Consider the following 12,311-nt stretch of genomic DNA (forward strand, 5'->3'; position numbering starts at 1 on the left):
TCAAATAGCAGCCTCGAGATCAGATCTGATATATCTACTAGTGAGTGAAGTTGAAAGAGTCTCCTTCAGTGGGTCCTTGTTCCCACTGCAGAGCGCGTGGGCACTAAAACATGGACAGACCCACTTTAGACAAAAGGCGGATCAGCGGGTAGTGAACTTTGTGACAGGGGGGTCTTGGAGAGATGGTTGTACCAGATGACGATGGTCACATTAAATAGTACTATACTGAACACAGTAACTAGCTCTAGGAGAGCCCCCTCCTCTGTCAGAAACGACCACAGCTCTTTTGGCCACAATCCAGCTCTCTCAAGACAAAGCATCCAGTCAGCCATCCAGTCTTAAATATCCCTGGACATGTCTGCTTTGGAGAAGTGAGACACTGAAACACCGTGGCACTGGGGACGAAGATGTCTGTAGAAGTTTGGCCTTCTCTCCGTCCGGAACAATTAAGACCGGCTGTCGACCAGACACAGGTGAGTTTCCCCCCTCCCTCTTCGCATGTTCAGCACTGCCTGCTCTGATTGTATTATCATGGTGTTTGCTATGGAAATAACGGTTTGTGATGATGATTGGATCCTTGTCACACGACCTTCCGTCCCGTCTCTTGCTCGACCCAGGAGGACGCAGACCCGACTGACAACCGCTGCTGCTCGCCCGCAGAGACGAGAACTAGAATGGCTCCTCAATGAACTGCACGAGACGCTTCACAACCTCAAGTCCGGCCTTGAGGACTGCTACGCCTTGCTGGCACCTGTCGACCCTGGCAGCACGCTCGTCGTGAGCACCCCGCGGAACGAGATCGTCAAGGGACATATCACTCGCGTTGGAACACGGATAGTCAAGGGCGTACGTACAATACACATATATATGCACCCACCCATTGGCCTTTCTTTACGAGCAAGAATCTGACATACACACAACATCTCTACTAGACCCTCACCCTCCGTCTTCGGACCCACCCCCAGCAGACCTACACCATCTCCCCGACCTCCCCCATCAGCCTCGCCCCGCTGGCGACCCTCCATACCCTCCTCAACCACTCCGTCGAGCTCCTCACCCTGACACTGGCCCACACCACACCCCCCTCGACGCACGCCTCCTCACCAACCTCTCAACCGCCGCCCTCGCCGACTCACAGCACGGCGGCCTTTCTCGCCGCGCAGCTCCTCCTCCTCTCCCAGTCCCTCGCCGAGGCCGCCTCCCTGCTCAAAGGGCCCCAGCCCCTGACGGCCTCCGACGCCACCTGGGTGTCCAAGTCGTGCGCGCCCGACCACTTCGTCCCGCCCACCAGCAGGGACCTGAGCGTCCACTGGGGCGTGCAGGACAGCTGTCTCGTGCTGTGGCTGCGCGCCCTCGAGCCCGCCGACGCCCCCGTGAGCGTCGGGCTCAAGCTGGCGCTGGCAATCGGCACCGCCAGGCGGATCGAGCACGACGAGGCGGATCAGGTGTTTGTCTATACATACCCGGAGGAAGGAGAATTTGGGACCAGCAGCGGCGGCGACGGGAGCGGGGCCGGAGGAGCGAAGAACAAGAGGGGCGGAAGCTCGGGTGCCGGAGGGGGTGGAGGAGGAGCCCTACAAGGCAGCAATAATAAGGACGACCAACACAGGGGTAATGAGGTGCAGGTGTATGTCAGGGAAAAGGTTCGAGTCGAAAGTGCAGATCCGAGTCTTTTGTCGCTGAGTGCGAAACTGGCGGCGTTGATGAACACATTGGAGCTGGCCAGAGGAAATCTGGCTGCTGTCATGGGGGAGGAATTTTGAGGTGTCTGGCATATAACAAGTGTGGGGAAAGAGAGAGGAGGGGCCTGCTAAATACCCTCCTAGCGACGAGGCTCTCATTGCATATATTGTACGGCGTTCCAGGGCGAAAACGCCACGGCAGGCGGGCTCTAATTGCCAATACCTGCGCTCACATAGAAACGGGCACGCCAAATAGTCCAGTGATGATGGCTATGAACAATTCTCTTATAGAAGACTGTCAAGTCTGATCCCAATTCCCTTTTCCCGGCGCCGTTTCTCAAAAGCAAACAAGAGTAATGCATACAGGCGTTATGAATGGGGGCCTCCGAAGCACCTTCGCAAATGCCAGAGAAGCTTCCAGGTAGACGACGAGCTCGAATCTCTGTATCACACTTCCCGACTATGCCACAGGTGACCAAGGCATGGGTATCAAGATCCTCGAGTGCATGGTCTGGATCAGCGGCACCGTCTTGTGCACCGTCTCCGCCCAACCCGGTATGCGCCAGCAGTCCTCGCGGCGGATCTTCCTCTCCTCCAGGTTGGCGAACTGCCACAGGTGGTGCACCGTATTCAGGTCTCCAATTTGCACGAACCAGGCGCCAACGCCCTCCATCACCTCTCGGCGGGCCTGCAGGCCCCTACGCCAGTGTGTCTCCCACTCGAGGAGGTTGCCGGGGTGAAGCGTGTAGGATCGCAGCTCGAAGACGCCGCCCAGCTGTCGGGGAGAGGTGGTGGGCCAGAAGCTAAACTCCTGCATCAGTGAGGTCTTCTTGCCCTCGATCAGCTTCTTGAGCTTGCGGTCGAATTCGGGGAACTCGGGGTGGTGGGAGATGGCGTTGAGAGAGCCATGGTAGCCGGTATAGCGCTGATACTCCCATATATGAACTATTCTCTTTTGTTAGGCGTATGCCAGCCACAGTGAATAAAAGCAGTCGGGGGGGGGGGGGGTTTAGGAAAAATTACACACCAAAGGTATCACAATCCCCGACCTCTGTCCGCCAGCTTCCGACCAGATGGACCTTGTTCTCCGGCAGAGAAGCCATGCGAGGGTACCAGTTGCCCACGAGGTCGACGTACTCGTCCACTTTGTCTGGCTTGACCTGGTGGAACACGATGCTGTGGACGTATTTCCCCCGGGCGAGGACCTGCGAGAAGGACGCCTCGAGCTGCGCCTCGTGCTCTCGACCCTCCTTGGTACCGTAGATGAGCTTCGCCAGAGGACCCTCCTTACGTGTTCCATCTTTCTCGGCGAACTCCTTGGCCCGTTCTTCATCGCCATCGTTTAGTGAGCCCAGGCCCGAGGTGTCAGTATCATGGGAAGAGGGAAAGGCACGAGACGCACTGGCTTCCCGCTCCTGTTGAGCTGCCACCAACTGCTCCCTGAATGTCTTCTGCTTTGCGTTGAAGGACTCGTGGTTCTCGGGGTGGATGTCGCCAAGGGCGGGAGTACGTTTCGAGGACGCTGCCTGGGTGGTGCCAAACAGCCTCACCGCGCTGGAGCTCGGAGCAGCTGTGGTCGCCTTGGCGGCGGCACGTGCGAGGCGTCGTGACAACATTTTGATGATGGTCGTACTTGATAAACAACAAAGTAGGATGACGGAAACGGAATGTAGAACAAACAGTTTTAAGGGAGGGAGAGTCTGGTATATCAGAGATGTGGTATTGAGATGCGGGTCCCGTTTCGTTCTGAGACGAGGATGGTACGATTGTGGAATGAAGTTTGGGCGAAGAATGCGCCGTGACAGATGGAGAAGAGAAGATGGTTCAGCTTGTGAATGTGGGTGTGAATTAACACCTTGACACGAAGTAGAGTTGGAGTACCGTTGCCGTGAGGGGTCCCGGGTGGTGGAGGTAGAGAGGTGCAGGTAGCAGGTAGAGGTCAAGGCGAACGTTGCCAATCGCAGCAGAAGCAGAAGACAAGTGGGGGTTGTTTGGTTGGCGAGCTGCAAGACGGGAAGTCAAATTGTCACCAGCCGTCAAGAAGAATGTCCAAGATGCTCTTCCACGTGGACTGTTAATATGCGCTGGTAACCAAGACGGACCGAAACAGCTCTCGGTAAGATGCCGCGATCAATATGAAGGAGGGCGGTCTTGCTATTCGATTGGCCGTTAGAAAGGGAGCTGTGTGGTAGTGAAAGAATCCCGAAACATATAGCTCTCCCCGCACTTTGTGACGAGGTATGTAGTGTTTGTGCAGCGTGTGCAATTGTGCCTTTTGTGGTTGGGAGGATGAGGACAGCTTCCCCAAAGCCTAAGTGAGGGAGCTACAATACGAGGTAGCCCCCCAGAACTGGAGCCCGGCCAAAAGCTGGGGTAGATGAGGGGGGAAAGGGCAGGGGATGATGTCACCTCAGGTTCCTTTTCAGGAAATGGCAGGGGTATGCAAAGGGCAGTAATGGGAGCGCTGACATAATACAGCCAAGCTTGCAGGCTACATCTGCTGCCTCAGGCCACTATCGGGGATTCGCCGGAACAGCTCGAAAAAGGTTCGAACAGCCAACGACGTCGCACCTTGAAGCCGTACTATCGAAAGCAACTATCACCACCCCATTCCGACTCTCCCTCACAACAGTCGAGATACCCACTCATTCAAGATGTCTTGGCTCGGAGTCACCCCCCTAAAGAAGTTCCCGGCGCCCGTCCGTACGTCAATTGCTATCCGAGCTCTCCCCTGTCCGAAGCGCTTTTTTACTGATGATCCTATAGTGAAGCCGATGGCCCCGTTCTTCGCTGCCGGTACGTAACCATTGTCGAGCTCGAATGCCACCCACAATCGATTGCGACGATGCTCTCTTGCCGTAGTTGCGGGATTTTGAGCGCTGGGGTTGAGGGAGAGAGAAAGAGAGAAAGAGGAAGCTGATGAAAGAAACAGGTCTCGTCATCGCCTACGGCATCAATGCCGCACAAAACGCGTCTATGAAGAGTACGTCTCTGCGAAAATAAACCTTGCGTTGTGCCTGTAAAGCTGACACTTTGAAACCAGGCGATGAGTTCAAGAACGACCCCAGGAACCCCCTCGCCAAGGCTGGTGGTGCACACTAAGATGGACGTTCGACGGACGAGGAGCATTGAGAGGAGCGACTTGACGATCGGAACCGATGCGACGACCGACCTGGCGGCTTTTGAAAAGGCATTGGGTGTATCATAGACAGCATCTAGACGAAAAATTCGATCGAGTTCCTTGACGACCAGATGTCATGACTGACCGCGAGCCTTTTTACTCCGCTGCACAATCGGTAACATTTGGTCCTATCCGAACCTTAGTCGGGACTCGCCCTGCGTGCTCGAAGTACTCCTTAGTATATATGGACAAGATTAGCCTGTATGTGTCGAAGTGACAGTCTCGCTGTCACGGCCAACCGGACTGAATATGCGAGCCGGACGGCTGGTCAGCAGCACACTTGTACATAAGACTAAGGTTGCGTTTCGCCTCCTAACATCGTTGTACAAGATAAACCAGGCCGGTCCAAATGCATGGTATCTTGAATTCGAAGAACTTTGATTACAAACATTATGATATGACTTGATAGTGAAGTGCTAGGTGCAAAGGCTCTGCCTGTGCTGTCCCCTCGACACATGGCTTGACTTGCGCATAGTGACTTGCTCCGAGCCCATTGTCTCAATATCTATGTGTCGAATACTTGTGCGTGGGTGAGAAGCACCGGGTCCGCGATGGCTAGGTGTATATAGGCTTGCGGTTGTATTGATCTCAGGCAGGCTGGTAGGCCTCGCGACTACGAACATCGTATGCCTAGTCCACAGACACGGATACTTTTTCCCCCTACGCTAAAGCTTTTCGCGTGGTACTTATGACGCCGGTTGTCAGTCAGGCCTTGCTTCTCTTCGTCTTTTGCCTGCTTGATCATTGCGTTGGGGAAACAGCTGGTGCAGCATTGTTGCAATCAATGACACTTTCATATACAAGCTAGGTCTGTCCTCTACTCAAGGAGTACAGCTTGAAGCTAGGAAGCCTTAAAATCCAGCCAGTCCACAGTGTCCTTCCAGGTTCCGAATGGTATCATCGCCATCTGAGTCCAGGATGAATGCCATGACCATCATCAGCCGCCTCTCCGACTGACATAGAGAGCCCGGCCCTCCTGTGATCTGTACACGAGATACGCGCGCAGCTTGCCATGTGCCGGAGGAATAAAGATACTTCCGGCCAGCACCGTTATTAACGGCTCCCAAGCCTTTCCATTTGCCGTGTTCCAGCCTATACAATATCACTTCGTATCGTAAATCACGCCGTTGATTGTCGCAGAGATATGCCGGTACGTTGCAGCAGAACGTTCTGGAGGTCTTCTCTCGCAATTATGGATTCCTCCAGAACATCGTCTTTGCTTGCCCCTTTGAGAACAAAGATCCAATCACCTGGGGCGCCGGGACCATGCATTATATGTAAGGCATCTCGAGGCGCTCAGTCCCCTTAAACTTTAGTTGTGGTCGTTGTATCCGTCGGCGAGGTCGGCGGTGGGCTCTTCGACTTCGGTCGGTACTTCGGTTCCAGTATCCCAAGCTTCAAACAATGCATTAGCTTCCCAGGGCATCCACTCAGTGATCAAGATACCCACCATTGAGAGAAACCTCCAGACCGTATCCGTCGGCTGTGCCCCAACACCGATCCAGTACTTGGCCCGGTCGATGTCGATCCTGATGTCCTTGTGTAGTTTCCCAGACGTGTCGTACGAATCCTTCTTCGGTATGGGATCGTACGTTCCTATGACCTCGAGAGGCTTGCTATTTCGTGCCGTCCTACAATGATTGGAAGGTGTATTGATTAGCCACTAAGCGGTCTTGGAGACGAGCAGAGTGTGCGTGGAGCAGGCTGTACCTTGCATGTGCGACGACAATATTGTAGAAGGGTGCATTGGTTCGCCCGAAGCGGGCGAGTCTTAATTTGACGACCATGGCTGCGCTTGCTTGGCTTGACGAAGTTGCTCCAGCAAGCGACGGTGAATGCACGCGATCAGAGGTCGATGGTGGTAGTTGCCGGCCTGCAACTTTTTGGGTGGGTCTTCAGCTCACGTTGGAAGTCCAATCAGCACGCGGCTGGCTTAGTCATTCCTGGCGTGTAAGTGACGTCGCCGGGAGCGGCTCCCCATCAATCGAGAAACTCCAGGACAAGTTTTGTATGAGGTTCTGATGCTTTGATCACATTTCCATCTTTCCCTTACTGATTACACTCGGATCACGCGAAGGCAATATTTCAAAATATTTCGGACCATTTCGAGACTTCCACTGTCAGAGAAGGACGACTCCATCATGGGACTAAAGGTTTCGCTTTCCCTACGTAACAAATCCACCTTGCTGGAGGGGCACGCATTGACAGATTCCAGTACCTCGGTGCGAAAGCTGCTGCGGCTCTTGATAAGGAGCTCATGAGCACAGGAGCTTTCTCTATCGATCAGCTCATGGAGTTAGCTGGTCTCTCCGTGTCACAAGCTGGTGAGATCTGTCATTCTCGCGTCGTTTCGCTGCCGCAGCAAGGCCGCATCGTGGTAGGAGCCACACGTTCTGAACCAGGCTGACCGAGATCTTCAAGTCTACCGTGTCCATCCTCCGAATAATGGCCGTAGGGTCTTAGTTGCATGTGGGCCCGGGAACAATGGTTCGTTGCCAGATAATGGCTCCCGTGTCGAATCCGCAAGTGATGCTAAAACCATGCATGACTCAGGAGGCGATGGACTCGTTGCAGCACGACATCTATTCCAGTATGGCTACCAGCCGACTATCTACTACCCTAAGAGAAGCAAGAATGAACTCTACCAGGTGAGAAACCCAGTCTCGATTATCATCTGCAGCCAGGTCTTTGGAGCCTAGAAGCCAGCTACTTCCGGTCACCAGAACCGCACAGAGCAGGGATGCCGTTCTCTCTCAAAGTCATTATTATGCCTTTCCTTCCGCCTGTTTGTATTATGTGTTGAGATATCCCACCCTCACTATGCCGTTTCCTTCTGCCCTCATCCAGGAAGGCTTTCGAACTCGACGGACAAAGCTCACCAGTTTTTTCTCTTCTTTGCTTCCCCAACAGCGCCTTGCCAAACAACTAGAGGACCTCGAGGTACCTTTCACCGAGGACTTCCCGACGGCCATCAAGTCCACCGACCATATAGTCGACGCAGTGTTCGGTGCGTTCTGCCGTTCGTGTGTTGCCAGTTGGGTTGTGATGTGTGCTCACAGATCACAGGTTTCAGTTTTTCAGGAGAGGTCCGAGAGCCATTTCCGGCCGTGATTCAGGCCATGGAGGAGACGAGCCTCCCCGTAACCTCGGTCGATGCCCCATCGTCCTGGAACATTGAGAATGGGCCGCCCCCAACAGGACTCGGTAGCACGTTCAATCCTACCGCGCTGATTAGCCTGACAGCCCCCAAGCCTTTGGTGAAGTATTTCAAGGGACGTCACTTCATTGGGGGAAGGTACGTACTGCTCGCACTCCGTTCTCCATTGCTCTTCAAGATCTACTGAACATGAAGCCAGGTTCGTGGCCCCAGCCATTGCCAAGAAGTTCGACTTTGATGTGCCCGATTACCAGGGGATCGACCAGGTCGTGGAAGTCGGTCCCAACGGGCAGAAACTGTGAAGTTGTTGATCGCGAAGGCGCGCTGGTCGCTATAGGGGCTTCCAGTAGGGCTGTTTTCTACCGTCGCAGATCGGGGGTCCATGGGTGTTAACTAACCACACACCCACCAGACCGGCTGTTTGGGCACACGGGGCTTGGACACCGCCCTCCGATCATGTGCTCTTCCCAGGTGGTGGTGTCGGCCGAGCAGCCAGAGTCCAGGCGGTATGTCGGACACAATTTGACGAATATAAGATACTCCTTCCCGCAGATTGGGCAGCCGCAAGTGTGCCTCTCACACATCAAGTCGAATCATGCGGGAGTCTCCAACAAATTTTGAAGATGACAACTCGACTTAGCGGACAAGTAAAAATGCATTGTCGACAACAACACGAAACTGTTCTGGTATTATGCACGGGGATGGGCGCAGCTTTTCCACCCTTAGGGTCTGTCAGCATGATGGCAACTCTAGAAATCTTATCCTGTCCAGGAAGAATCAACAACACCTGTTCCACTACACTAACATAAAAGATGGGGCGACCGAACGACAGCTGTCATCAAGCCGCCTCAAGGAGTAGTGTTCTGTCGTATTTTTGCCACAATGTAGTGGTATGAAGAGTACAGCCTTGGCAGTACAGTATACTGCTGTGGCTGTCTTGTTGGGAAGCCAGAAGGAGATGTGGCGATGCAGCGAGTGGACACGGAGCACAGCTTTGCGAACACAAGGGACGTTGTTCGTTCAGCACCTCGCCTGACTGACTATAGACCAAAAACTCGAAAGGGCCGAACCAAACTTGCCGAAGCCGAGCAGCAAGTCCTACTTACCAAATAATTATGGTCTTTCCCGAGAAACCTCCTTGCGACCTTTGCTTCCTTCGCAACAGTAACTGCATCCTGACCTGGGGGTTGCCCACAGGTTGAGCCGGAGCATTTGCTCCCTTAGCCGCTAGGATAGGCCCGTGCCATGGGCGCTTACTACCAGCTAAATCACCACAGTAGGCCCTTCCACACACTGAACATCCGAGTCTAGGCCCAGTGGACCGTCGATCGATGTAAACGGGGACGTTGCTATAAATCGCCACTACTCTTCCCTGCATTTCCAATCTAATATGCAAATGGACGTTCAACACCTGCGCCCTGAACTGCACATAAAGCTGCATAACATGGTTCGCGGCGTCCGCTATTGTTTCATGAATATGCAATAACTCAACATCTTTTTTTTTTGGGTCTCTCACGCCCATCCCAAATCCTCGTCTCGCACTCGACCCGAAATCTCCGAGGCATGCTGATGATCCGCAAGCCCTGGGCCACATACCGACCAACAAGCGACGATCGTACCAATGCGGCTTTCACGCAAGAGGTCTGAGGAGGGGGCAGGGGGGGGCTGATCACTGCAGGAAGGGCGCAGGCAAATCATGATTGAGCCGCGGTGTGCCGGCTGGGTGGTCATGCATGTCGCATGCAAAGCCCGTGGGTCACACTTCCCACCATGGTTGTGAAAAGAGCGATTTCTGTATTTGAATCCTGCAGCGAGCACATGAGACGCGCAAGAAGAATACATGGGGGGGGGGATGGAGATGCCACCCTCGATGGGACCCGGGTCTGTCCCGGTCGAGCTGTTCATCCGGCACGTCTGCAGAAGGATCTTTTGAAAGTCCCACACACGAGGACGGGACCCCTAAAGAAGACTACACTATCCTCCAGGTGCAGTAGTCTCGACGGCGGCAGGTTCCAGGGGGACACGACCACGACCCGCCGCAGTGGATCCCGCCCTGCAGAACAAATTATTACTATGTCTCTATGTAATGGACCTAACAGAAAACGTACTCAGGGCCCGCCGCCATTTATCCGTACGGTTTCTCACGAGAGAGCGACATTGATGGACAATGGGTCAGTCGACCGGCCTGGATCTGCGAGATCAACAAGCCATGGTTATGATCTTTGTGGACTCTTGTGGTGGCAGAAGGCAACAATCTGAAAGGCTCTCTTGTACGACCTCACTGGCAAGAACTCTATGAACTTGGGGCAGATTGACTGGCAAGAGGCGCACGCAGGGCAATGCATCTACGGCATTCCAGAAGAATACAAACATTTCGGTCCCAGCGTGAGGCGTAGTCTCGGCAGAACGCAGGTCAAGTTGAGGCTAAACTCGGGGGGAACTACCGCTGTGGTACTGTCTAAACCATCTCGGGGAATGTAGACCAGCAAAGATCGTGAGGCTGACCAGGCAAGCACCTTCGGAGCAATATGTGCGACACCGACGTCGTTGTCCGACTGTGAATGTCGCCACAGGTGGCTGTTGTCTTTAAGGCTCCAGCTTCAGTCTCAGGTTTACGTTTTCCGTGAATGCGTTACGTCAGATGAAAAGTAATCACAGGTGAAGCTGAGCAGAACCACCATGTGCATCATCACGACGAATCAGCTACCGTGGTGGCGTCTTACAAAACCCTTCCACGCCAATTCGATCAGCAAGATCTCGTGTCTTTGCAAGACCCAAAACGATGTGCAGTCTAGTATTGCTAATCACATTACGCCAAGCACAGGTTCCTGTCGATCTGTTCTCCCAATTAAGAAATTATTGCAACGGCGTGACCTCTTCATCCGAGCAGCCCGAGTGTTCTCTCAAATCTCGACTAACTATGGTTGACCCATCGCCGGATCTTCTCCGAGATCGTCGTCGAGAGAGCGCCCCAGCCTGCGCCACAGCGTCCTGCCGATCGCAGTATCGCCACCAGTATATACAGGTCTTCTTCCGATGCTCATTGGACTGAGCCACAGATGGCTTGCCGCCCATGCACGTTCACTGAACGATCTCGTGGCTGGGGAATGAGTAGTAGATGCTCTTTCACCTGCTTCCATCGCGGGTTCAGCCACGATGAAATCAACTTTCATCCTGTCCATCCGCTACCGAGCTGGACTATCGGCAAGCCTTTTGCCACCGTCATCTCGATGCGTCGACCCAGCTTTACAGGCTTCCCAAAGAGCATGTGATGATAGACGGTCTGCGGCGGGCGGTGCAAGCCTGCCGAAACAAGTCGCGTGTTCCCCCTCACCCATGCAAGCAATATGTTTAGACACCGAAACTGGCGCTCGGTCAGGATTCACGGCTGGACTTTCCCCCACGGATGAGGTATGCATACGCGAGAGCCGGTGTCAGGAGGTTTTCGTACATCGCGTTGGGAACAAAGCAGCCTCGCATCTGCATGTCAAAAGGGAGCGTCTTAGTTGGCTCTCACTTCCTGATCGAGGGTGGCAAAGCCATCCCTCCTTATTTCTTCTGCCGTCGAATCATCAGCTTCTAATAGCTCATGTCGGTTCAGAGGCGTGATGATGTCCTCGACGCAGATCGCTTCAGCCATTGCGATCAGCAGCCACAGTCATTCCTCCCCTCGAGGGAAGCCCTGATCGAGAAAAAGACATGTCCTTGGCGGTATTACCTCTACAAGGTCCAGTTCCATCTCTCGCCTCCTCACCGCGATTCGTAAGCCCAGTCAAAATTTCGTAGATAGCTTCGCGTTCCCAACAATGTTGTGGGTCTGTTCAGGAGCGAAAGCTCCGGCGTGGCGAGCATGATGGACTTTTGTCTGATTGTGCAGAACATTACTTGATCAGCGTTGCTACACTAGTCGGGGCATGAAGGGAACAGTCCTGTTCTTCTGCCTGCATAGTGAACAACTGGGGGAAGTGTCTTACTAGGAGGGTCTGCAAGGTGGCTGCCCTTCCCGTCCCTCACTCGGCCCTAGATCCAGCTGTTGGCCGCACACTCCTCGCAGGATCGCCTGAAGAGTTCGGGATCTTGGATGTCTTCACAAACGTCGAAGCAGGCGACGCCTAGAACCCGCATCGGGCACGGTGAGAACCATGTCGTATCGATGGAGCAACACGTGAAGCACTGAAGAATCGTAATACTGCACATGATTGTGTTACTGTCATGGACTGACATGGTTTGGTTGCAGCCTGTGGTCGATCCGTCCGTCTGTCTCTGGCTGCTCTTGGCCATGTTTTTAAAG

General features: G+C 53.9%; 5 protein-coding genes across 5 annotated transcripts; 3 read left to right on the forward strand and 2 right to left on the reverse strand.

Annotated features, from left to right (window-relative positions):
* The first annotated feature begins 279 nt into the window (after positions 1 to 279).
* Positions 280 to 1,948, forward strand: M406DRAFT_344801 (uncharacterized protein). Its single transcript, XM_040922013.1, has 4 exons — positions 280 to 473; positions 661 to 846; positions 933 to 1,488; positions 1,558 to 1,948. Exons 1-4 carry the CDS (start codon positions 408 to 410, stop codon positions 1,761 to 1,763), a joined length of 1,014 nt encoding a protein of 337 aa, XP_040779752.1. The 5' UTR covers positions 280 to 407; the 3' UTR covers positions 1,764 to 1,948.
* Positions 1,940 to 3,438, reverse strand: M406DRAFT_355019 (NIPSNAP-domain-containing protein). The gene is made up of 3 exons (XM_040923058.1): positions 3,085 to 3,438; positions 2,710 to 3,009; positions 1,940 to 2,627 (listed from the first exon to the last, which is right to left on the reverse strand). Exons 1-3 carry the CDS (start codon positions 3,296 to 3,298, stop codon positions 2,143 to 2,145), a joined length of 999 nt encoding a protein of 332 aa, XP_040779753.1. The 5' UTR covers positions 3,299 to 3,438; the 3' UTR covers positions 1,940 to 2,142.
* An 898-nt stretch (positions 3,439 to 4,336) lies between these two features.
* Positions 4,337 to 4,927, forward strand: M406DRAFT_321004 (ATPase, F0 complex, subunit J; the record flags this gene model as incomplete). Its single annotated transcript, XM_040919461.1, has 5 exons — positions 4,337 to 4,385; positions 4,449 to 4,478; positions 4,615 to 4,665; positions 4,726 to 4,773; positions 4,920 to 4,927. 5 exons carry the CDS (start codon positions 4,337 to 4,339, stop codon positions 4,925 to 4,927), a joined length of 186 nt encoding a protein of 61 aa, XP_040779754.1.
* Positions 4,928 to 6,301: 1,374 nt separating this feature from the next.
* On the reverse strand, positions 6,302 to 6,650 carry M406DRAFT_224773 (uncharacterized protein; the record flags this gene model as incomplete). Its single annotated transcript, XM_040915693.1, has 2 exons — positions 6,302 to 6,494; positions 6,574 to 6,650. Coding segments are annotated over 2 exons (270 nt in total), but the record flags the coding sequence as incomplete, so codon positions are not given.
* A 431-nt stretch (positions 6,651 to 7,081) lies between these two features.
* On the forward strand, positions 7,082 to 8,735 carry M406DRAFT_286788 (YjeF N-terminal domain-like protein). Its single transcript, XM_040918699.1, has 6 exons — positions 7,082 to 7,187; positions 7,285 to 7,350; positions 7,417 to 7,511; positions 7,774 to 7,870; positions 7,930 to 8,158; positions 8,220 to 8,735. Exons 1-6 carry the CDS (start codon positions 7,121 to 7,123, stop codon positions 8,320 to 8,322), a joined length of 657 nt encoding a protein of 218 aa, XP_040779756.1. The 5' UTR covers positions 7,082 to 7,120; the 3' UTR covers positions 8,323 to 8,735.
* Positions 8,736 to 12,311: the final 3,576 nt, after the last annotated feature.

The sequence above is a fragment of the Cryphonectria parasitica genome (assembly GCF_011745365.1).
Source record: "Cryphonectria parasitica EP155 unplaced genomic scaffold M406scaffold_2, whole genome shotgun sequence".
Taxonomy (NCBI): Eukaryota; Fungi; Ascomycota; class Sordariomycetes; order Diaporthales; family Cryphonectriaceae; genus Cryphonectria; species Cryphonectria parasitica.